This window comes from Xiphophorus couchianus, chromosome 9 (genome assembly GCF_001444195.1).
Source record: "Xiphophorus couchianus chromosome 9, X_couchianus-1.0, whole genome shotgun sequence".
NCBI lineage: Eukaryota > Metazoa > Chordata > Actinopteri > Cyprinodontiformes > Poeciliidae > Xiphophorus > Xiphophorus couchianus.
This window is the reverse complement of record NC_040236.1, coordinates 26,028,188-26,054,471: the sequence shown is the minus strand read 5'-3', so window position 1 is coordinate 26,054,471 and position 26,284 is coordinate 26,028,188. Positions and strand designations below refer to the sequence as shown.

The 26,284-nt window shown below is 39.0% G+C and overlaps 1 protein-coding gene across 3 annotated transcripts in view; it reads left to right on the top strand.

Moving 5' to 3' along the window:
- The window catches only part of nlgn1 (neuroligin 1), a 363,572-nt gene that overhangs the window by 322,439 nt on the left and 14,849 nt on the right, over positions 1 to 26,284 (top strand). For all 3 annotated transcript variants that reach the window (XM_028027192.1, XM_028027190.1, XM_028027191.1), the window contains 4 exons: positions 19,222 to 19,434; positions 20,530 to 20,796; positions 20,882 to 21,243; positions 22,140 to 22,300. In XM_028027192.1, the coding sequence (XP_027882993.1) occupies positions 19,222 to 19,434; positions 20,530 to 20,796; positions 20,882 to 21,243; positions 22,140 to 22,300 (1,003 nt within the window). The remainder of the gene's footprint in view (positions 1 to 19,221; positions 19,435 to 20,529; positions 20,797 to 20,881; positions 21,244 to 22,139; positions 22,301 to 26,284) is intronic.

The window sequence follows — 26,284 nt, the reverse complement described above, 5'->3', positions numbered from 1 at the left end:
TATAACCTGAGTAAATACATAATGTGGAATCTAAAGCAATATGGCCCAAGTGAAACATAACTGCCCTCTAAACTCTGCTAACCTTGGTTGTGCTAACTATGGAGGCAACAACCACCATCAAGTGTTTGTGACAGTTGTTTTCTTCATTGCCGTAAAAGAGTTTTGGCCCAGTCCTTTAGCAAAATTATTTAAGCTCCACCAATTACAGCAAGTTATTAAAAGCCCCGAAGCCACAAATCAGACCCAGGACATCATACTAATCCCACCATGTTTGATTGTTGACATGAAGTCCCTGTTTTGAAAGGCTGTAGCAGATGTAGCAGGATGCATGGCATTGATGTGTCACCACTGGGGTCTTTTGGTCCTCAGTGGTTTCTCCCTTTGTCATTTTTTGCTCAATATGCTTCTGATTGTTGAGGGTTGAATAATAACCCTCAAAGCTTCAACTATAATTCACTTTGAGCAGACACACAAGCATTCGTAGCAATATTTCACAAGTCATCAGCTGATGGCATGGAAGAGCCTAGTCAGTTTTTGTTTTCATGGGGCTTGGGGTGTGGCAAGAAGGGTTATTATCTTTCAGTAAAGACTTTAAATACTTCTGAGAAGGACAGAATCAACAAATATTTGTACAACCCCTGACTTGAGATTTTTCCTGTAAATCTGGTGTTATGGAGAGCAGGAGCATTGTTAAAGTCAGCTCCAACTGCTTTCCAGTATATCTGATTGGACATGTAGGTACTGCTCAGTTTATGCAACAGAATTAAATCTTTTAAATATATTTGAAATGCTGTTTGTTATTTATTTCAGCCGGTAGGTTCTAAGCTTCTTCTCTCAAGTTTCTCTCATTTAAATCTACACTGAACCTGGTTCATGTGTTCATGGATTTACCTATTCATGAGTTTTTCTGTGGAACATAACTCCTAATTATTTGCAAAAAATGCCTAATCACATTTTAGGCAAATGTAGAGCATTTCTACAATATTAGCAAGAAAAGCAGCTCAAGCTGGAATACCCAGGAACAATGCATGACATGCTAGATTTTAACTTCTTTGGAAGTGAAAAGAAAGTTTCCACTATTGATGCTTTCTAAATATATCTGGTGTATGAACTACTAAAACAGGCAGGAGCAGAATGTATTTCATAAATATTCAATATGAAAACATCATAACGTGATACATTTGAAGAACAGACTCACTTGGCTCACTCTTCCTTTTGCTTCTGGCTGATTTGAGCCAGTTTAGAAAAGACAAGGGACAACTGGGTTTTCAAAATAAAATGATAAGTTTCTTTCTATAACACAAATGGTTTTGGATGTTTCCATTTTGCTGGTATGTTATGCTAATGTGATCAAAAACAAAGTAGATTCTGCAATGTTGTTTAACATTTAATCTTTAAGTCATTAGCTTGTCTGTCAGACAAACTGATTGCTCCAGCCTCTGGTTTCCTATTTGTTGACATTCTTGTGTCATTTGCTGTGCATTTGACACCTATTTTTTTTTTATCTTATCAATTACAGGCTGTTATGTATTCACACTACAATGTTGGGATATCTTGAGTAAGAGTTTAATCACATCCACACCCACACAGAAATCCTTCTCGCTCCCTTGCTGCCTTCAGCCCAGCAGAAGGAGGTAATCTATACCAGCGTGTCCTGCAGGCAAATCTGTTGGGGCAGCAACACAAATTAACACATGTTTGTGTTTGTGTAGAACAAGATGTATGAATGGGAGCTAGTGTCATTTTGAAGCTGACACCGTAATTTGATTTGCGCACGGAGAAGGGGGCGAGGCAGGGCTGGAGATGGGAGGGTTTTGAAGGCCTAGAGGCAGACAGCAGGACGCTGGGATCCGTCAGCAGATAAAACATGTATTGTGAGACAAATGTCTGACTATACAATGACCAACTATTTTCGTTTTACTCTTCGGTGCGCCTTTTTTGTTGTAATTTTACTTGTCAAAGTTGAGATTGAAAAAGCAAACACACTGGTGTGCACATACACACCTTTCATTTAATTCCTCTGGATATTATCACAAACCCTGTTATGCTGCCCACAGCTCCCTGTCTGGCTTTACAAAATCTTTATTGTTTGTGTCTTTGCCCTTGGGCCAAAAACAAATCATTTTAATTTATTAAGCTTTTTGTTCACATTTCAGAGCTATTCACATATGCAAGAACTTTCACAAGGTTACCATGAAATGCAAAACACTATTATTGACAAGTACTACCAATACATGAATGCTAATTCTGAAGCTCCACTACGGGCATCAGGTGGGATTGCAACTTATATCTATCTAAATATATTAAAGAGTATATACTATATATACTGTATATATAGTATATATCTCTATATATAGAGAGATATATAGTATATATCTCTCTCTCTATATATAGATATGGAAATATATATATCTATTTATATAGAGATATATCGATAGATAGATAGATAGATAGATAGATAGATAGATAGATAGATAGATAGATAGATAGATAGATAGATAGATAGATAGATAGATAGATAGATAGATAGATAGAAGCACTGCTGTGAAATGTTTTCCCTCTGACTTAAAGTGGACATGCCATTTTAAATGCTTTCTTTTCACATGTAATTCATTCAAGTAGAACTGCAATGCTTTGGTCCGAATTCCAGGTTATTGTAGCTCAACAGATTCCTGGTTTACCTCTGTGCTGAGGCGTGTTTTAGAGCAACTCGTGCTGCAGTCTTTTTCAACGTGAATGAGAGAGTTCATGCCCCGCCCCTCTCCAGGTCACAGATCGGTCCACTCCACCCCATTCAGTCAGTTTTGTAGTCTGATAGCAGCAATACAATTATCTACTGGCAGAGAAACATTTTATTCCAAAGTTTATTAAAGACGTCAACAACAGAAGACTTGTCCATTAGATGTTACATGTTAGAGCCAGAGTCTGACCCAGAGAATGAAGATGACCAACCTGTAGAAGCATGTATTCAAATGAATGCATCAAAATGGTGTTGTTACTGTATTTACATCCTCTCTATACACACCAACTATCTAAAATAAGGAGCACAGTTTAACAGTAATGTCCATGCATGTCAGATACATATTAAAATATTAATGTTACCACAATATGAATGAAGTAAACGAAGCCTTAACATAAATAAAGAGTTGTCAAGAATGTCACTGAAAACATTTGGTTCATTTTTCTTTCCCAAAACAAAAACAGCAAAAATAAAGCCAAGTAATAAAACTAAATTATGCAGTACAGTTATATCCTCAATAATCCTCAATGTTACTGTCAAACCAATTGCCAGAACGTCATTATCAACACACAAAATTCATATCTGAAATTAGCTTTGTTGTTGTTTTAGCATTATTAGCAGCTTATTGCTTTGGTGTGTCCATTTGGTGTGTCCATTTCTATAGAGAAAGAACTGACGCCTCAATCAGACAAAGTATTTCTGAAAATCCCTGTTTACTGAAGCACTCAGTTCTCCGTGCAAACGAACCTTCCCCACTGATTTGTTTACATTCCTGAGAAACATCTAATTTAACCACTCTTTAATTTGTCAATGGCTAACTTGATGTTGTCTCTTTCTGCTTGCTAGCAATTTTATGAAAGGAGGCTTCCTGTCAGATTACCACATCAGAATTCACTGAGCTCCTGAGAGTAACCTAGCCTTTCACAAACGTTTATAGAAGTAGTTTGCATCCCTAGGTACTAGATTTGTTGAATCTGTTGCCATGGTGATGTTTGGAAGACCGGAATTCAACTGGATTTGTGAGCAAATACTTTGAGCAATATATTAGCTGTGTCCAAATTCAGGGTCTGCATCTTTCGAAGGACAGATTTGTAAGCCAATTACGTCAGCCTGGTGACAAAGCCTCAAAGACTCCTCACAGAATTCAAAAACTCCTTCAAATGCGTCCTTCTTTTCCCCAGATTTGAAGGGGAACTCTACTCTACCACTCTACTCCATGACTCATTACGGGTCCAAACTGAGCAGTATTGGCGGTGAAGAGCGGCAAACTATTTGGCCATATTACACAAATGACACAACATGATTTTTTTACAATGTTTTTGGGCGAGAATGTGACTTTGTAGCTCTCAAATATCTGCTCGGATCATCAATTTGTCACCTAATTGCAATATTGCTCTGACATTTTCGAACATGTCTGCTCCCACTGCATTAACAGCCAGCTCCTCTCGCCAGCTGCCAGCTGATCGGGCGTTCCAGGTTTGGTATACCGGAGGAGAATGCGTGACTCCCAACATATTGTTATAAAAACTCCTGCTAGCTTTCCCCATTGACTGGAAATTAAACATCGATATTATTCAGACAGGTAACATCTTGTTGTAAAATGTTTGGCTTTTATTTATTCCTGATGTTGCGGAAAGTGCCTCCACTGTATGTGATGATAGCTCAGAAAGTGGTGTGTATGTTGAGTGTAGGTGAGTGAGATGTGTGGCAACCGTCCTCCGGTCAGAAGGGGGGGCGCTGTGTGCTAAAAACAAGAAGAACCGGGATGCTGGGGAAGCAAAGAAGAGACAGTATGTGTGAGGGGTGAGTGTAGCCGACGACCGGAGCAGTGGCTAAGGGAAAAACGTCTGTGAAGCTTTCAACTGTTAGCTGGCGCTATTAAAAGTTAACTTCCAGCCACCTTCGTGCCACTGTGTGGTTCATGTTCAAGGCGTATGAAGGAGTTAACCCCGAAGTAGACTTCACTTCGGCCCTGGAGGAAGAACTACCCTTTGTCCTCCGACCACGGTCAGAAGACTGAGCAGGAAAGGTTAACACTAAGCAAATCGGTTTGATTGATTAAAGTTAAGCCTTCAAACATACCAGTTTTATTTAACTGTAATGGCTTATCCAAGATTGGAGAGTATTATATTTGAAAATGAATAATTTGCTAATATTTGTTCCTGGTAGAAATGTGCAATACAAGTTTGAACATTTTAGAATCAAACAGATTTCTTTCTTCTTTTTTTTTTTTTTACTATGGAACAGCCGTTACTATAAAGGCAAAGAATAGTACAGAAATTAGGAGTAATACATGGCTAAAAAACAAACTTAGGCTCTGTTATTTTTCTCTTTACCGCTCTCTGCTTCATTAGGTCAAGGTTGCTATAGGCAACATACTGTAAGTTACGCTAAGGTAGGGGCGGGGACAGTGGGTGGAGGCTAGAGCTGTCCGAATTCACAGCTTTTCTCTTCTGGTCTTCTTATATTGATGGCCTTCAAAGGACACGGTCTCTATAGATCAGGTCCTTCGAAGGATGGACCCGTTCACAGCTATTGTCTATTCAAACAATTACATGAGGTTGGTTGACTTAAATATGACAACGGAAAATAGGCGATAATACTCTCTGGTGTTCACATGGTGCTCTGTGTTTTTTGTTTTGAGCCGATCCATGTCACGACCCTCATTTCCGTTATTCCTTGCACCTGTGTCGCTCCCTGATTGTTTTCCTTCTTAAGCCTCTCTCAGTCACAATCACGCTGCCAGATTATCGAACGCTTTCAGCTAGTAGTTTTCAGTACTCCCATCTCGCCCTCATCATTGCAACCACGCTCTTGTTCCCTGGATTTGCCCCCTTTACCTTGCCCTTGTCGGACAGTTGCTGATTGCCCATCTGGATCTCAACCCACGCCCACTCCCACAGATTCTGCTGTCTGTCCCATCGGGCATGACCTCGGCCCGTCTGACCAAGGATTTGGATCTGGTACTTCTGCTGCTTCACGGAGTTAGTGCGCTGCCCTGCATCAGCACTTCTCCTCCCCAGGCACTCCCTCCTGAGGGTCAGTGCAGCATTTGCTCTCTTCCTTGTCCCTTGGCTGATCATTCCTTTACCTGATCGCCAAGCCAGGTTGGTGTTCCCTTCCTACACACCAACAGATTTCTTCTTTGTTATTTCTCCAGTCACCAATCTCTCCTCTCCGACCCCCTTCACAGTGCTGCAGCTGATGATCCAGTGTGCCCGGTCTGAGAATAGAATAGAATAGAATAGAATAGAATAGAATAGAATAGAATAGAATTACTTTATTCATCCCAGCAGGGAAATTATTTCGCAGTTACAGCAGCATAGAGACAAGACACACAACAACCACCACTGAGTAGCAATGTAGACAAGATAAAATATAACATGCTGTCAATATAAAAAGCAACTTAGAGCAGTCCTTGTAAGGATTCAAAAAATGCAGATACAGTATGTATATGTAAATATATGTACAGCAAGTGTGCCACAGTGCAGTTGTGCAAAATTGGACTGATTAGTGCAGAACAATGATTTAGCTTTTATTGTACAGTGAGATGGCATGTGGCAGGAAGGATTCCCTGTATCTGTCCCTATGACAGCGGAGCTGGAGCAGCCTATGTGAGAAGGTGCTCCACTGTCTGTCCACTATGTGGTGGAGAGGGTGCTGTTTATTGTCCATAATAGACAGAACCTTCTTCAGTGTCCTCCTCTCCACCACAGTTTCCAGGGACTCCAGCCTTAGTCCCAGTACAGAGCCAGCTTTCCTGATGATTTTGTCCAGTCTATTAGAGTCGCTGGCTCTGATGCTGCTTCCCCAACATAACAGCAGCAAAGAAGATGGCCCCGACAACAACACTGTGATAAAAGGTCTCCAACATCTTGCTGCACACATTGAAGGATGTCAGCTTCCTTAAAAAATAGAGTCTGCTCATCCCCTTCTTGCACACAGTGTCAGTGTTAGATGCCCAGTCCAGTCTGTTGCCGATTACAACTCCCAGGTATTTGTAATCCTCCACCTCCTCCACCACTTCCCCTTTGATCTTCAGTGGCCGTGAAGGTATTTTCTTCCTTCTGAAGTCAATCACCATCTCTCTGGTCTTACTAATGTTGAGCCTCAGGTGATTCTGCTCAGACCACTCCACAAAGCTGTCCACCAGTGTCCTGTACTCCCCCTCCCCTCCATCCCCTATACACCCGACAACCGCTGAGTCATCAGAAAACTTCTGTAGGTGACATGATTCAGAGTTGTACTGGAAATCAGTGGTGTACAGGGTGAAAAGAAAGGGAGAAAACACAGTTCCCTGTGGAGCTCCTACGTCACCGACCACCACATCAGACAGGACACTGCCCAGACGGACAAACTGTGGCCTGCCTGTCAAGTAGTCAGTAACCCAGGAGATCACTGAGTCGTTGACACCCATCCTCCGCAGCTTCTCACCCAGCAGCAGAGGCTGGATGGTGTTGAAGGCACTGGAGAAATCAAAGAATGTGATTCTCACAGTGTCTCCTCCACCATCCAGGTGCGACAGTGCTCGTTGCAGCAGGAAGATGACGGCATCGTCAACTCCTAAGTGGGGCTGGTAGGCAAATTGCAGGGGGTCTAGAAATGTCCTCACCCGAGGCCTCAGCTGGGCCAGGACCAGTCTCTCTAAGACCTTCATCACATGAGATGTGAGAGCAACTTGTCTGTAGTCCTCTGGGTCGGCTGGCCTTGGCTTCTTGGGAACAGGAACCACATGTGATGTCTTCCACCGCAGCGGGACTCTCTCCAGCCTCAAGCTCAGGTTGTACATGTGTGCCAGTACAGGGGCCAGCTGGATGGAGCAGGTCTTCAAGATCCGTGGTGTAATGCCATCAGGTCCTGCAGCCTTCCCCTGGTGTAATCGCTCCAACTGTCTCTCAACCTTGCCTGTAGTCACCGTTAGCTGGGGGTAGGTGTTGTTGTCTGCAGTGGAGATGGGGGAGGAGGGGTGGAGGTAGGATGGGGGGCTGAAGGAGAGGTGGTGTGCTGGAGAATGCCGGAAGGTGGGTTGAACAACTTGGGGCAGTGTGGATGTGTGGGGGGCTGGTGGTGGTATGGGAGTAGCAGGAGGTGAGCTAAACCTGTTGAAAAACTGGTTGAACTGGTTTGCTCTATCCCGGCCACCAGATATCTATGTGTCCTTCCCCTTCATTCCAGCGATGTTCTTCATTCCTTTCCACACATCTCTCACACTGTTCTGCTCGAGTTTGGACTCAAGCTTCCTCCTTTTAATAGCTTTTAATAGCTTCCTGTCTTTTAATAAATAATCTGAGTTTTCTGCTCACTTTTGTGTTGTGGCTGATTTTCTAGGTACCTCTAGTGTGTCATTACACTTTCAAGACACTCCATTAGGTTAGTTCTTTTGTTAGAAAAATGAACTACAACCGCTACAAAGAATTTGCTAGTGACAAAGGAAAAACATTGCCTTCCACCATCTTGGTAGTACATACTGTAGCATCATTTGAAAGTTAAGTTTGGGGAACATAAAGATGAGGACGTTTTCAGAGCTCCTAGATGGTTTTTCAACCCAACTCTGTCATGATGGGTTCCAGTTTCTTAACCCACATGCAGAACACCACCAGGAGAACAGAAAATCAGATGAATAAAGTTTATTTGAACAATATGAAAATGTTGGTGAAAGGGTCTGATTCTTGGGGTAGGCACACGCGGTCATCTGCACACTGAAGAGCAGTAGGGAAGATGGTGAGTTTGAGGTAATCAGAAAACTGGAACTTCAAAAGAAATTAGACTGGTCCTACTTGATTTGAGGGTTACTTCTACCCAGAAGAGGGAAACTGTTGGTTCGTGGTTTCAGTATTTTTGTGGGTGTCCTTAAGGTGATCCAGGTTCCAGAGTGAGGTCTTGACTGAGTAAGTTCTGGGTAAATGACGTGGAGGCTGCGGTGGAGGGCGGACAGGTAAGTTCAGGCGTGGAGGAGAACAGAGGAGCTAGCCAACTCCCAGCTGGGTAATCCAGGAACGGTAATCTGCAGAGATGAAGAAGGGACTCGGGCAACCAGTGGGTAACTATCCACGGCGTCACAAGGAGGGGAAATCCATAAGCCAGGTCTTATGGTCTTGGGGCCAGGTCTTAGGGTTTTCACAGGGTAACTTCCAAGATGTCATGAAGTATCACCTGAGAGACAGAGAGGCAACAAGAATCGATTGCTAGAAGGTCTTTTAAGGAAAACACAAAGAGCTAACTCAAAGGGCTCAGAGTACCATTACTGGCAAACACCCAGGCAGCGAGATGCTGGCAGTCTGCTCCTCTTAAGCTCCAGGATGATTGGGTGATGAGTCACTGGTGCGCTGACTGAGTCAGCGGGCACGCCCCTCCAAGTTTGCAGCCTCTAACACCATCTGGTGGATAAAAGATGAAGCAGCAGGCGAACAGAGAAAAACCCCACAAATAAAACCAAACACCTAGGTTCCCAACAAACTCCGCAAATCTAAAATGTTCACTGAATAAGATTTCAGTGTGACAGGAACGACGGTGGTAACAGTCGTAGGAGTTTGTCCTGTAACCGATAGGTTGCCGATTTGATCCCCGCTCCATCTTGCTTTGTTGTCGGGTTCTTGGTCAAGACACTTCACCAGCCTACCTGCTGGTGGTCAGAGGGCCAAACTTGTTTTTTTGTTTTGTTTTTTCTGCTATACGCAGACAGCGTCCTGATCTCTGTCATTCTGCCCCAGGCCACACTGATGTGAATGAATTCACATCAGCTTGTGAAGGGGTGCGTGAATGCGTGAATACCTGAATGCAGGATGGAGTCCTTTGGACTAGTTCATAGACTATACAAGCACAGGCCATTTGTTATTTACAGTTGGTCTCCACTCAGACATAAACATACAGTATGTACTCAACTTCTGGAACCGCCATGGCTCAGTGGGAAAAGAAGCCATCTTGCAAACAGAAAGTTGAAGGTTAGATGTTAAGTTTTCTCGTCACATGCGGATATGCTCTAGGGCAAAACTCTGAACCTCAAGTTACCAATCTGCGTATCAATGAGTGGTTTGGTAAAAATTATAAGTTTGATCCATTTCTACTCAGATTAAACCTATAGTGTCTTACTAAGTCAATCTATGTATAATTTTAGAACATTTTCACGTCATCATGAACAGCTCTACATGTTTGCCATGTGCATAGCTGAGTCAGGATAACCTCACAAAACTAAAGCATGCGGAAGGTAGTTTAACCCCATATTTTCAACATGAAATGCTTTCTTCTGACAGATGACAGTGTGTCTCTGTAGTTGTAGTCTTGTAATTAACCTAAGGTTGTCTATAAGACACTGTGTCTACAGCGCTCACCACATAGCCAGCCATTCTTCAATGGATGTACACCTTAAGTTGTCACCATGCAAACAAAGCACACCTGAGAAACACAGCTCATTCCATCCTCGCGCTGTCTAAATAACGGGTGAATGAATGAACTTCCTGTAGCTCCATGTTCATTATTCCTAGTGAGAAATGTGTTGTGCCCCGTCAGCATTTTCCCCAGCCAGTTGCCCTCGGCATGCCGTTGTCTGCGCTGTTGTGTGCATGGACCAGATATAAATGGAGCATTGCTGAGGCTATGTAAATATTTGGAGCTGCTGTAGCATATTTTGTTGTACAGTGGGGTGAGGTACACTGGGAGGTGTGTGAGGTAAGCTTTTGATGCATACTTTTTACACATTGTTTGACCAGTCATTTTGCTATCAGATATGAAAGTACTTTAAATTTCAAATGTAACACAAAATGAAAAAGGTTTTGTTTTTACCCTTTTTTTGCCAACCAAAATGCCCAAACACAGGTCCACACTTATTATAGCATTTTCAAACATTTTCAATGCACTTTTACCATCTTTATATCTCCTTTGACTTATAAACATTTTAGTAATAATAGTGAGGTAAACAATAAAAACATGGAAAGATGCATTCCCCCAGGTTGTAATGAAATGAAATGACATGCACATGAGAAGACGATATTTTAATTGTATTTTTTGGAAAATTACAAGTACCCTTTTTCATCAAATAGAGTTCAGATTGTCACAAATTGTGCTTTATATAGTACAGGGTACTAAAGTATAATAGTAATGTGTGAATTCTTATTTATTACATATATTGAATATGTTACACATTTTAATGCTATGAATCTCTTTTTTGTGATGAAAACCTGAATAACAGATTAAAAACAATGAATACTTTTGTTGTTGAGGTTATATGTCTATTTATTCAATGCTTTATTTTGTTCATATGTAGTTTTCAATTAAAATCAAATTAATTGATCAACTAATTAAATGAACAGCTCTACATATTTGCCATGAAGCTAAAACATGATATATGACATATTTTTTTGTTGATATAGACGTTCTATTAATCTCAATATTTATTTTAAAGAATCAATGATAGGTATTTTGTTTACCTAAATACAAAGAAAGAACCACAGACAACGTTTATGAGTTTTCAACCAAGCTTCTGCAGAAGGAGAAAACATAGCAAACACTTCTCCAAGGTGTTTACCATGCATTCTGACTCCCTGCAGCAGAGCCTGTCTTCTTATTAAGCAGGAGAAAGAAGGGAGTCGAGAGTGAAATGTGGGAGAGTGATAAATCAAAGAATGGCTATTCTGAAACAAGGAAGAACACACAGGCCATTTAAGGAGTATCCCTAGATTAGAAAGCAGCTGCAGCTTCAATGTTTAGGGAAAAAGCAAAGTTTTGTCTTTCACACGGTTTAATAAATTCCTCCTCTCTGGGGTGTGAATACTAAACCTTTAAATGAAAAACAAACTGGTAACTACTTATGTAAGAATGATAACAAAACATAATTATTCTAACAATCATTGTGTGGAATTATCAGTTTTGACCAGTTTGACTACAACTATAACAAATTATTTCATTAAAAAGCAATGTTCTTATCATTTTGCACCAATGAGAAGCTAGAAATTATCGTTAGTATAGTGGTGAGTATCCCCGCCTGTCACGCGGGAGACCGGGGTTCGATTCCCCGACGGGGAGTGAAGTTTGTTTCAGGTCCCTCTTGAAAATGAGATCTAGATCTCAACGGGGTTTACTTGATTAAATAAAGGAATATATAAAAAAAAGAAGGAAGGTGCTAATGTTAGCATGATTAGTTGCTAACCAATCATGGTATTCTTCCAAGGTGTGCAAATCGTTTCTATCATCTCTCTCTCTGCTTTGTCTTTGTATCAGTGAATCAGAATACTGCCACATAAAGTATTTAGAAGAGATGGGGGGATCTTAGAGTGTTTTCCAGGTGGTGTCTGCCGGCCCAATGAGCTGTTTTTATTTGTCCTCTTTTATAAGTGCTTGTTGCCCAGGTGATGCATAAAGATCATGAATTTTACATGTAAAAGCGTGCTACATTCAACAAACGCAAACAAAAAGAAACAGTTTTGCTGAATTGTATTAATCAAGTGTATTTGTTTACTGCCTTTCTTGTTGGTAATATATTTCTCTATTGCTTAACATTTAATGACAGTGGGCTCTCTACTTTATCAGTCTCTCTAAGCTGAAACATTGTCTTTATTTTCTCCACCCTCATGTTGCTTTTTCTGTCGTTCTTTGAAATCTACATTTTCTTCCAGTTGCAGCAACTATAATAAAGCATGTCTGCTGCCAGAGTGCATGCTTCGGTGACAGTATTCATTCTCCCACATTTTCCTCTGCAGCTCTTTTTATTCAGTCTTTCTTGACATCCAGAGTCAAAAGGATGGATAGGGAGAAAGAGAAAACAGAAAGCGGATTATTGTCCACCGACCATGACTGAGAGAAACATACTGTATGTGTGCAGGGAGAAGGGTAAAAAAAATGCCCATCTTTCTCCTCATCCAGCCTTTTCCCTCTGTGTTAACAGAGATCGAAGGGATAAAAGCTGGATTCCCGGATCAGGGTTCACCTTCTTATTGTCATTCCAGGGAGCTTAGAGGTCAAGATGCTGGCTTTCAGTCCTGCAGATCAGAGGGTGTCTTTTTAGGCAAGTCCTTCATAGACCCATAATCAGCACAGGAAACCAGCTCCAGAAGTCTGTGTTTATGTGAGGCCCACTAGGGAAGTGAATTCAGGCAGTTTTTGTACATCTGAATCGATTAATCTTGATGAATGTGATGACTCAGTAATTTAAATAATCATCAACTAATTTAGTATTCAATAAATTGTTTTACAGACTCAAAAATGGGCATAAGTTTAAAGAGCAACATACTGAGAGCAGTAATTAAATCAAAACTGCAAAAAAAAAAAAAAAATCTATAGATTTTGGATTTAAGATGGAAAACTTTCTTTGTTTGTAAATACATTAACCCAGATCTTGTCAAGTGGTAGTTTTAGCATGACTCTGTCCAAATTCAGTAATAAAATAAAATAAAATAAATAAAAGTAAATAAAATTCTATTCAGCACTTTTTTTCTGTTCATTTATCAATCAATTAATCCAAAAACAAACATACCAGCTCTACACTGTTATTGATGTTATTAATATTAGTGATATTGTGTTAGTCCAGCAGAAAAGACTGAGATTTTCCTATGTTGATGTTTGAAGAATTTTTTATCTCCAGATGGATCCTTTCCTACAAATTATATCAAGCATTCACTAAAGGAATGCGGCTATTGCAATTATGGTAAGAAAATTTGCATTTCTTGTTTAAAAAGGGAATTGAATTATTTGTTTATTTGCACTTTGTATTTTATAACATGGTATAAAAAAGTGGCTAGATGAGAAATCTACAGAATGAGCCAATTTTTTTAATAGATTAATTGTCAGAGTAGTCAATACAGTAATCGATTACTAATTGTACTATAATTACTAATTGTAATCGATTACTGTATTGTAATTTTTTTTGTACTTACTTTGTCAAGTGTTCTGCTTGATCGGCATCAAACGTATGAACAAAATACACACCATGTAACATTTTGCGGACACCTCCATGAGATTGCTGTGAGTCGGATTCTTCCTCTCTGTGCCAGGGTCAGAGTTTATGCTCTATAGTATAAAACCTGACCCCAACTGCAAATCAGGATTTCACCAGCAGTGATAATTGGTCAAGCCAGTTCTTTACTGGTTAGTAAGCAGTAAGCCACCCTCAGCTGCTGCAGTTTCGCTTTGCCAACAGTTCAGACAGACAAGCAGCCCATCTGGGAGCCAATCATATGCTCAGACATACCGCGATGCATTTAGGTGCTTCTTTGTTGATGCAGTGCAAAATTAATAACTTAATTGTCTATCATGCATTGGCACATTAAACATACTGTATTTCCACAGTAATTGTCTGGAAATTGTGTATGAACAGTTATTATCCTTCTTATGTTTATTTTGGTGCTATTTGCATACGATCTTATGCTTAATTACTTTTCATAACAAGCACATTAATTTAAATCAGTATGGCATGCTTGATTAAAAATAGACCTTATGGCAAAAACAATAAATAAAATGAAGTAAACTAGTTCAGCATCTATTCAGATGTTACAGATGAAAGGGAATGAATATGAGTATGTGGTGCATTTTTTCCAGTTACATCTTAAATCTTTCACTCATTTCCTTTTCTAGGTCAAAGCTTCTATTGGGATTTTTTTCTCATAATAGGGCCAACATGATGTTATCAGCGAAAGGCTGTAATGTCTGTCATGTTAGCTCAGCATGTCAGTGCCAACATTTACAACCTAGCAGTCAATACTGAGCACAGCTGAGATCTATTGAACAGTCAAAGCATGTTGATTTTAACCAGCTGGTACAAACATTTCTCACCAAAGGTCATTGAACCAAACACTTTCTTTATTCAGTGCTGTCTTTGTTTGTTTGTCTGAGCATGGCCGGCTCAACCACCAAACATTACGCTGCAAAAAATGTACTGCTCAAATATGATATATATAAAAACTCAATTGAAGAGGATATGAACAACAACCAAGTTATTTAACCCTTTCATGCATAGTGGTCACTACAGTGGACAGCTATCTAAAAGCCATTTTCTTGTGCTTCCTGTGGATTTTTATGTTATAAATGCACACAGACCACTGAAGTGGACACTAATGCATCATAAAATATACTACTGGCCATCAGCTGCAAATGCAAGAAATTATTTTTGTTAAATACAATATGGCCGACAGACAAAAAAGCATGAGAACCGACCCGGTCCCTCCTTCTACTGTAGACGACTCTTGCAAGTAAAATAAATATTGTGACATCAGATAACCCCTAAGGAACAATACTACTGATGTATTTTTCAAATAACAACTTTGTATTTGGACAAAATTACAATTGATCACATAAAAATAAAAATAAAAAATAAATAATTTTTACAAAAAAAATTTCCTACCTTTTTTATGCCTTAAGAAAAATATTTTTAAAAATGGAAAAAAAATTCTGACACAAAGGATCATAATTCATGCATGAAAGGGCTAATGTACATGTGCTGTAAAATGTTGAACAAGAAAAGATTTCTTGGAATAAATTAAGTTAAAATAAGACTATATGTTAAGGTAACAAATCATGATTTCCCATGTGGAAGTTTACTCAGATCAGCCTTGTAATTCTTCTTTCAAAAGACAACTTTGTAAAATGACAACTTTTCATCTTTACATTTTTAACTTTAAACATAGAAACTGAAGCTCTAAATAACATAGAGCCTACCAACTCATCCTGATTGATTGAAGTGTGCTTCTTTAAAATGTCACAGTGTTGCACCGTTTTGAAAAACAAAACAAAAAAATACTGTATTTGCAATAGAAATCATCAAGATATGTCACCAGACGAGTTATATATGCAATGACAAAACCTTTATGTCAGGCTATACCTTTTTAGCTGATTCTCTTCTGCAATCACTTGATGTGAATGCTGCATCCATGGCAGAACAAATCCCTAAGCCTTCATTTTAACAAAAGAAATTTTGAGTACATATTATAAAATCGAAATCATCTAAACATGCAAATTGATTTGCATCAGTAAATTGTTGCATTAGTAGAAGGATGTTAATATGGTTATATAAAATGCAGACATCAAAATCAGACCAAACCAACAGGGTGCCCGCAGGAAGGAAAAGTCCCAGGAAGACTTTGATCATCTGATTTGGACTGACCAGGCGCTCCCAGACTCTTTGATTAATCCCACCTGTCAGAACCTGCACAACAGCAGAAAGGAAAGCTGAAAGCAGGAAGGCCCTGAAATGCAGAGTAGAGGTATCCCAACTCTCAGCTTAGGAACTTGCTTAAAAAAAAAAGAAGTGTGGAACCGTTTTCAAAGCACAGCTAAAAAAATAACTGAATAGGTGAGCCACTGTAGGGATCACTGGTTAAAAATTAAAAATATCTATATCTAACTATGTCCGCTTCATATCATACAGGAGTCGAGTTCAGTCTGCTAATTCATTTCAGCCCAGTTCATAATCAAATTATAAATTTAGAATTAGTGTTATCCAGGCCAGCTTGGTTCAGAATATATTATGAGATATATGATAACCAGTTATATTTTAGAACTTAAGATATCTTACATCTGAGGAATTCCAGATGATTTTGTCGTCAATTTTGAAGCAATTCCTCCTCCTGAGCAAGCTTGTGGAAACAGTTGGATGAAATGACTTTCCTTCAACAGGAAGAAAGCAGTGTGCTGCTGACCAAGTGTAGAGCCAGGGTGGCTTTTAATGGGAGGAAGCACTGATGTGCCTGATATATGATCTGATGTGCTGACTGTGGTGAATAACCGTTCATTTCTTCATAGCATTTTGTTGGTACTAAATTTGATTTTATTTACAGTTATCTAATGGATGCTTCAATATTACCAATGCCAGACAGAGCAGCTTAATGTATCCATAAAAGGTCTGATACAAATTTTGTTAGATGTGTGTGTAAAAATTAAACACACAATACAAATGAACATAATTCACAAAATAGTGTCAATCATAGATTCATTGCTCTCTACATGCGTATGTGTCATGTATATTTCACAGTCTGTTTGTTTTGTTGGATTCATTCATCTGAAATGGCGGAATATCATGCCTGATGCTTAAACTCTGACTCCCATTTATATTCCATGTGTAATTTCTATCTGCGTCTGATCAAATTTCCAGTGGAGTCAACTCAGCATGGCGGTATAATCACTTCTGAGTTTAAACACCAATTTAGCTTTTACTTTGGTTTGCACTAAGTGCCCTACACTATTTCACATTAAAAGCCTTCCAGCAGTCAGGAACGTATTCCCTCCTTTTCCTCAAAGGCTTTTAGAGTCAAACATCCATCAAAGGCTTCAAGCTCTGTTAGCTATACTGTAACAATAAACCACAACAACAGCAACAAGAAAGTGGCAGCAATCGGAATTATGTAGTGTCTGGAAAAGGCATTTCTTTTAAAAGGGATGGAGTGGTACTTGGGGGAAATGACAATAGTGTCCTTGACTGAAGTATATTGCTGCTGTTATGAAGATGGAAAACAAAATGACTGCCTCTCCGTTGTGTTCCTGTTTGTTTATGTTAGCAAAATGCTGACATAAATACTCATTTTCACTTCAAAGACTTGTAATGTCCTTTATTCACCATAGGCTGATAAAGAAACTCCATTAACAGTAGCTTCTTAGAGCCGTTTAGCTGTAGTGGTAAAGTAAGAAGACGAAAGCTGAATACAGAATGTGAATTTGGGGGATTAGTTCATTGGTGGGCTGTGGGGGGCTCCCTAGATGGGTGAGGTAGGTAATGGAGCTTTTAGCATAGAAATAAGAATTAGGAAGCGCTGCTGTGTGTTCGACATGAAATTGCTCTAAAAGACCAGAGCTTCCCTCTGGAAATACTGGAGGGTCCCTGTCAGTACATTCATACCTGGGTGGCAATGGGGCTTTAGTCAGCCTCCAAGATCGTGATTACCTCTGGGTTTATACTGAACTGAGAAAAAACAAAGAAGGGATTATTAAAGTGTCCACTGTGGCATGACTAGGACTCAGAGGAAGCATTTATTTTGTAAAATGACTTTTGGATTCATTAATTATTTGCATGAGCTTTTAGAGCATATGGAAGACTTAAATTAATATAGTATCTGGCAGCAAAGCTCCCACATTGCCTCCGAAAACATTAAATACAAGAAAAGGAAAGGTCAGAGTTAGACATAAATTGGCCCAGATGGAGACCTGTATAGGCTCCAGTTTGTAAAATTACAGTCAAAAATTAAGAGCAATAATTTGGGTTTCCCTGTCATAAAAGTAAAAATGGGGTTGGGGGGCATTTTTTAAAGTCACGTTTTCATTGTTTTTTTCATTCATTTCTAAATTTCACAATTTCTAACTAAATAGTTAACAAAACAAATATTTAAATGTTAAATGTTTAAATATTTACATTGCTAACTAAATATTTAACACCAGGCTAAATATTTAGCTTGTTAACTAAATATTTTGTTAGCCAATTAAGCATTTACTTAGCAAGCCAAGTATTTACTTTAAAGCTAAATACTTAGCTCAGAGCTAATTATTTAGCTTCCTTAGTAAATATTTATGGGGTGCCATAGCCCAAGATATTATCATAATTATTCACTGTGTAATTTTACAAACTGACAAATGGCACCTCGTAAACCTGTAATGGCTTGCACATGATCATTGATTAATGCGCTACAACATCAAGAAGCAGGAACTAGAGGGAAAAGGTTGTGGCATCACAAGTCCAACTTCTGTGTCAGAAAGGCCTTTTTCAAAGCATTCAGCAGCCAGTACTAACACAGAAGACTCTATGCCCAGCATGTGGGGCATGAAATGTCTCACGTGAACCCAATGCATTAACGTATGGAATGTCTTCCTGCATCTTGTTTAAAGAATGTCCTCAACAGTCTACTGCACAATGTGACTCCCTGACCTCATGCATATCCACTCCGTGACCCCTATCAAACTCTGTGTTGTTTGAAACACATCCTAGTTGTGTAAAAAGTATCACCATTATTCACTGCTTCGACTGACTCCTGCACTGCCCTCCAAGTAAAAAACAAAATGGAAGTTTTGCATTACATCTTACCATGTAGTGAGGGTATAAACAGATTTCAGTCTCTTCTACATGTCAGAAATCATAGTTTTTCCCTATCTTGACATTGTTGCCCAGACCCTTGTTTTGAGGGTCTATTGTTACATATTGAGCAACTGCAAGAAAGGTTCGTATTACACCAGTGTGAACTTTTATTTTGTCTGTCATGATCCTGCTGTTTACGTAGAAATCTCTTCATGGTTGGGCCACTTCTTACATCACCAGACTTATAAATCACAACTACTCTAACTAGTCCCTCCGGTCAGCTGATCAGATGCTTTGAAGGGTCCAGTGCTTTAAGCTGAAAGTTGGAGGAGTTCTCATTACAATACAGTCTACGCCTACCATGGATTTGTCTTCCATGATTGTTTATGTGTAGCTTCCCAAAATCCATATCAGTGTGTTTATCAGTGCTCTGTAACTGAACCATATTCTGAAGACACAAGAGTGATAACATCCCTCTTCCCTTTGTTGTCTTGTGCAGGGTTCCTGAGTACAGGTGACCAAGCAGCCAAAGGGAACTATGGTTTGTTGGATCAGATCCAGGCTTTGCGTTGGACCAGTGAGAACATAGCAGCATTTGGTGGTGACCCGCTACGCATCACCGTGTTTGGCTCGGGTGCTGGGGCATCATGTGTAAATCTCCTCACTCTGTCTCACTATTCAGAGGGCAACCGCTGGAGCAACTCCACTAAAGGTAAACTTCACCTAACAAGTGTACTTACAAAATGATTCCTTTTTTCATTGTCTCACATACAAACCTGGGGTAAGTTTACCAGTAATTTAGTTTGGTCTGAAGGCTGAAGCCCATTTCTTTTTTGCCATACAATATGATAATTATCCAATTAAAGATAAAAACACAAATGATCATTTAATTTAATTTCCAAGAAGTGCAGGTGGTTGATGAATCCAAATGACCTCGGTGTTCATCTAGACAACAGACTGAATTTGAATTAATATGAGTCACAACAACATTTAATTTTCTTTTGGGAATAAAGTATTTTTGAATTGACTTGAATTCAATAGGCTGAAATCATAATGGAAACTCTCCAATGTGAGTCATTAAAAACTATTAAGCAAAGAGAAATGGAAAATGGACTGGATTTATGTGTCTCTTTTCCAGTCACTAGAGCCGCATTCACACTACCAAACAGCCGCACATTTATACAACATCAAAATGTGGAAGTTGGAGTCAAATCTACAAATTTGGATAGGAAGCCAAATACGAAATCAATCCACAGTAATGTAAAAGATTCATTGCCATTATAAGTTGTTAATGGTGGATCTTGTGGCAAATTATTGCAAAACCAGTCATTAATTAGGAGTAGGTGGAATTGTTTTTCTATGTTAGGGTAGTATGCTTTGGACACTTTTCCCAAATATTATCTTCATCTGAGAATAAATTTGTTCACTTACACATTTAAGTGGAGCAAAACCAAGCAAAATTGAAGAATTTGGTTTGATAGTAAACACTTTTTTTTCATAGCACTTATCTGTCTTCTTCAATGTTTGATTTTCTGTCACTGTACAAGTAACGTTTGTAATTAAGTAGTGCTTGAAAGTAATATTTGTTGTTGCCTTAACTACCAAGGTCAATCTGTCAAACATGTTCTTTAAAAACTGCTCAATTCTTTCATTGAATGTAGAGTTAAAGTAACTAGTAAAAGAAAGCAAGAGCTTACATGATTTCATCAAATGTCTTCTTTTTATTATTCAGTTTGTTCACTTAAACTTTCTTCATTTTATCTAAAAACAAAGTCAAGTAATTTACGCTGTGTGTTTTTGTCCTCAGGTCTTTTTCAGAGGGCCATTGCCCAGAGTGGGACAGCTCTGTCCAGCTGGGCTGTCAGTTTCCAGCCAGCCAAATATGCACGGATGCTGGCCCGTAAGGTGGGCTGTAACCTGGAGGACACAGTGGAACTTGTGGTGTGCCTGCAAAGAAAACATTACAAGGAGCTTGTAGATCAAGACATCCAGCCAGCCCGCTACCACATTGCCTTTGGCCCAGTCATTGATGGAGATGTAATACCCGATGACCCTCAGATACTGATGGAGCAAGGTATCAGTTAAACTTACCATGCTCTACTGAAGATGCATTTTGCTCTGGATTGTGATCTAATAGCGGTCTATGCTTATGTTTCCAGGTGAGTTTCTCAACTATGACATAATGCTGGGAGTGAACCAGGGTGAAGGCCTAAAGTTTGTGGAGCTCATCGTTGACAATGACAATGGTGTCCAGGCCAATGACTTTGACTATGCAGTGTCCAGCTTTGTTGATGACCTTTATGGTTACCCAGAGGGTAAAGATATTCTGCGTGAGACCATCAAGTTTATGTACACGGACTGGGCCGACAGGCACAACCCGGAGACCCGGCGGAAGACTTTGCTGGCCCTGTTTACTGATCACCAGTGGGTAGCCCCGGCTGTAGCAACAGCTGATCTGCACTCAAGTTTTGGGTCGCCAACATACTTTTATGCCTTCTACCATCACTGTCAGACAGAACAGGTACGTCTCTCTTTGGTTATACCATGGGTTCTTTTAATGTTGTTCAAGTTAAAAAGCCAGAAAAGACTGATTGACAGCTTCATGCTGTTGTGCTCCTGCCCCAAGAGGGAAGCTCTAGGTGTCCTGCTGTCTTGTTCATAGGTGGGGACATAGCAGAGTGGGAGATCAATAGGTAGAGCACAGTACACAGACGGGAACTGTATTATTATCTATTTCAGTGAAGATACAGTTGCAAGTAGAGAAAGCAAAAATTATATCTATTAAGGATGTCTTTAATATACAAACAAGCCTACCATGAGATATTTTACCATCTTCTCAACATAGGCTGTTGCTACTGCAAACTGGTCTTGGATAAGGCAATAGCAGGTATTTAAGTATTAGATTTCCTAATTGCAGTCCAATCTTTTGTCATTTTATAGATAAATGTAATTTTCTAATACCTGTCAAAAATCTTAACATTTAAAAATAAGTTAATTCTGATTGTGATCTTTACTATGAACTTATATGAGTTTATTTTAAAAATGTTCAGTGACCACACCATTTGAATTGTCAAAGTTTAGATTTTTTTAAAGACCCCTGTCTCCTCTAGTGTGACCCTTTTCTATTCAACATAATGCCCTGAAATTTGCTAATCTAAATACTTACTACTTATTATACAATCTGTGATAAGTAGTACACCAAAATTGACTCCAAAAAATGTATAACACATAATTCAATATTAAAACTTTGACATTCATTTGTTTTCCTCAGCTGAATGTGTTTTTCCACTAGCATGATGTGTTAGTGATTGTCAAACTTTTTTTTTTTTTTCTGAGACGCTTTGCTAACTAATGTTTTGCATCTGTCACACAGACATAATAATATTGATGTGATTTGTTTCATCTGCTGCTCATTAGGTACCACCGTGGGCAGACGCAGCGCATGGTGATGAGATCCCATATGTGTTTGGGCTGCCGATGATTGGGCCGACAGAGCTGTTTCCATGCAACTTCTCCAAGAATGATGTGATGCTGAGTGCTGTTGTCATGACCTACTGGACAAATTTTGCCAAGACCGGGTATGAACACATTAAAAATTTTGTTAATGATGCTTAGTTTTTATGTAGAGAATTAAACATTACTTTTGTCATTGACTGAGCTAGAAATATAGGAAATGCTGTAGTTTATGTTACCCACATACTAAATTGGCTTCAGTAAAAATTCAAAAATACTGAAATTCAAGTGAAAAATCATGAAAGGAAAATAAAACTGTATGTGGATATGATGGAGTTAAACAGGGAATTAAATTAAAACACTGCAGTAAATACCCCAAAGCAGGGATCAGGGATCAACTGTTTGTCCACTGAGTCAAACACGTAGTAGGACAATTACATGAAAGTTGTGCCAATTGCCTATATTGGTGACTTTTAGAATAATCTACATAGCATTTTAAGTCTTCAGTTCAACCCTAATTCAAAATAATTACATTGATTTTAATTTGTTAAAAAATGAAAATTAAAAACATTATAATTATTTTCAAATACTATTCAAGCCTAAAATAGCAACATGATGCTAAACATGCAGCATGAGCACAGACATCCCCAATGTTAATGTCAGCATCTACACATTTTTAAAGAAGCTCCATAAATGATCAGGAGTTCCTGAAACTCTGGAAAGATGAATGGATAGAATATAACTTTGCACTAATCTGATGGTTGGAGAATCTGAAGAACAGATTAAAAACAACAAACATCTATGTTGTTTAGCTTACATGTCTGTTTACAGAAAAAAACATTTTTGTAATTGAAAATGTTTCATATTTTATCATATTGCTTTTGATTAAAGTGTTATTAACTGCAGTTAATTAAATACAGACCCTGCAACAGAGGTGGGTCGTCCATCTGGTGCCATCAGAGGGACTTTTTTGATTTCATGCACCACTATGACATTACAATTATGCAAGCCACTAGTGCTAAAGAAAAAAGCACAATATTACAAGGTCTCCTTATTGTGGGGGCTGTGGAGAGATTAGCCTGCTCCTGGCTGCACATAGACACTCAAATCTGATTGGACGAAACACACAAACATGTATGGGAAGTGGCACAGCTCAGACAAACGTAAGAAACAAGAGTAGACTATTTGAAGAAAATTCATAAAATTTAATTGAACAAACATAATTTAGGTGTTAAATATATATCTAAGATATCTTAAGGGTTCTGATAGAGCAGCAGATAAGGCCTCGCAGGCCCTGTTGGCACACCACTGCCCTGCAATCACCTCGATTAAAAATGTTAATGGAGTCCCACCACTAGTTAGAAGCAACATGTTGTAAGGGGCTTTTTACCAGGATAATTAGAGCAACATACAACTGCCATTGCAAGACCATGAACAAGTCAATCATTTTATTGTAATTGTGTTTCCTCAATATTAAACTCTGTTTGATGACTGAGGGGGTCGTGAACAGCTCTGCTGGGTTTTATGGACCCCACAGTGTCATTGGTATTCTTCTTACACACCCTCCACATATCTTTAAATTCATTATTAATTAATGGTCATGCACGGCAAAGGGACATTCTTTATGACCTAAAATTAAAATTCCCTTTTCCTGCTTCTGTCTCACGTTGCCTTCCAGCGTCCAGCTATGGCTGTAATTGTTTTTTCGAGGAATAATAGGGGTACATCGGCTTTTTCTGAGCCCCATGCAGTAACCCTAAGGGGAACAGAGAGCCACTAATGATCTACATATATAACCCCAAATTGACGTGGAATGCTCGGTACCTGGGATATTTATGCCACCCATTTGAATGGTTAAGCATGTTCCAGATGAGCTTTGGCCGGCTCCTTATGCCGCTCTCAGACAATAGGGCGCTCAGTAAGACTGAATGGGCCACTGCAGCACAGTGTTCAGCTCAGATTAGGAGTTTATAGCACAGGACTTCATGTTCAATGTCTTCTAAAAATCCACCTGTATGTTAAACTTCAGGAGGGTTTTCATATGGAATGCTTATCAGTGTTTACACTGACCGTGATCTCTGTGGTATTAAGTCCAGCAGCTAATATGTGAGGTAGATGGAGCATAATATGATGTTTTAATTACAGCAAAACCTAATGAGATAATCTGCATGGCTGAATTCCATCTTCACCCTGACAACATCTTTGGTGAAAGCATATGTAATTTATGTATAAATATGCTCACTTCAAATAAAAAAAAAAGAATTTAATCTCTGACATGAAGTTTTATCATTATTTTTTATCATTCAAATTTAAGATTAAAAATTAATCATAGGAGGCTACTCTCTACCTAAAGGCCTTTGATTCTGTCAGAACATTTTGAAAAACAAAACCTTCTGAGCTTTTTGGAGTTTATCGGATGTGATTTCTGACACCGTGGTGACTCACATCATATGAAACCTGTGGGCTGCACTTCACTACTCCATTACAACATCGTTATAATTACGTCGATTAGCCTGTGGCAAATGCCATGCTCAGTTCAATATTCTAATTTTAATAATTATACAGTGTGGTCTCAAAAGATCCTCTAAGTCAGGCATGTCCAAAGTCCGGCCCGAGGGCCAATCACGGCCCGCGGTCAGATTTCATACGGCCCGCAGCTTCCGTCTTATAATGTATTATTTATGGCCCGCCTGCACTGTGAAACAGAATAAATAAATCATAAAACTTGAAACTGTAATTCCTCCTTTCACCAAATGGTGGCAGCACCACTTTAATACTATCAGTCTCTGCCTCCATGCAGCAAACCGCTCTCCACTCATTTCTGCCATGGCCACTGCAAAGAAAACAAGTTGACAGTGAAGGCCGCCGCTTTCAAGAGAGATGGGAATTATAATACTTCTTCACTGAAAATCAAGGCAATTGTGCTTGTCTAATTTGTAATGAGACGGTTGCCTTGTTTAAGGATTTCAACGTAAAAGGACACTACCAGACTAAACATGCTAACACATACAACAAGCTAACAGGAAGTGACCGTGCTGAAAAAGTGAAGCAGCTCCAAGCTGCACTGGCATCACAACAGCGATTCTTCACGCGGGCCTGTGAGTCAAAAGAAAATACCACCAAAGCAAGCTACGAAGTTAATGTTAATAGCTAAACATGGCAAACCTTTTACTGAAGATACATTTATCAAAGACTGTGTTATGAAAATGGTGGAGAACATTTTGCCCTGAGAAGAAGCAAGAATTTGAGAAAAATGTTTGCCTGGCAGTAACAGTGTGGCACTGAGAGTTGAGGACATGAAACTGAGTGTTTTGAACGGTAACGTCTGTCACTATCAGCAGTGAAGAGCCAATCGAACATTTATGGCACTTAATTTTATTAAACTCTTGAGTAAGATTTGGTTATTACTGTTGATGTTATGAACCTGTAGATGTGACAAACTATTACTTTCTGAAAGATATAGTAAATGATGAGCAAAATTCACTTGTTTTAAGATTTAATAATAACAGACAACTTTGCATTACTTATAACTCCTGTTTAAAATGTTCTTGAGGCAAAGATATTTTTAAACTCATGTAAATTTAAGGTATTTCATACAGTTTGTTCAATGTTATCTGACTCTCCAGATATGAATGAAAGGCAGAATTTGTGTTTTTAGAGTTATTCTCATCTGCCTGAGTGGCTTATATTTGGTTATTTTGTCATTTGAAAAATAAAGATAATTGTGACAATGAAAATTGTTTTATAACGGTGTGTATTTGCATGAAACTTTTGTAGTTAAAAAATGTCCGAACAAACTATTGGCCCCCGGGCATCTTCACTTTATCAAATCTGGCCCTCTTTGCAAAAAGTTTGGACACCCCTGCTCTAAGTACTCAGTTTAAGTTTTAATTCTGACTGCTAAATTTTAAATGTGCTTGATGCTATATTGGCTGTATACAATATTGCAATATTGCATTGAAGAAAGTATTTGCCCTCTTTAAAGACCAAAAAACCTCCGTAAGGTTAATGAAGTTTTGGGAAGATTACAATGCCTTCTTGATTTCTTTGTACACAAAACCTGTTTACTCTGAAACTCTGATCCACATTGCAATGAAAAAAATGATTTG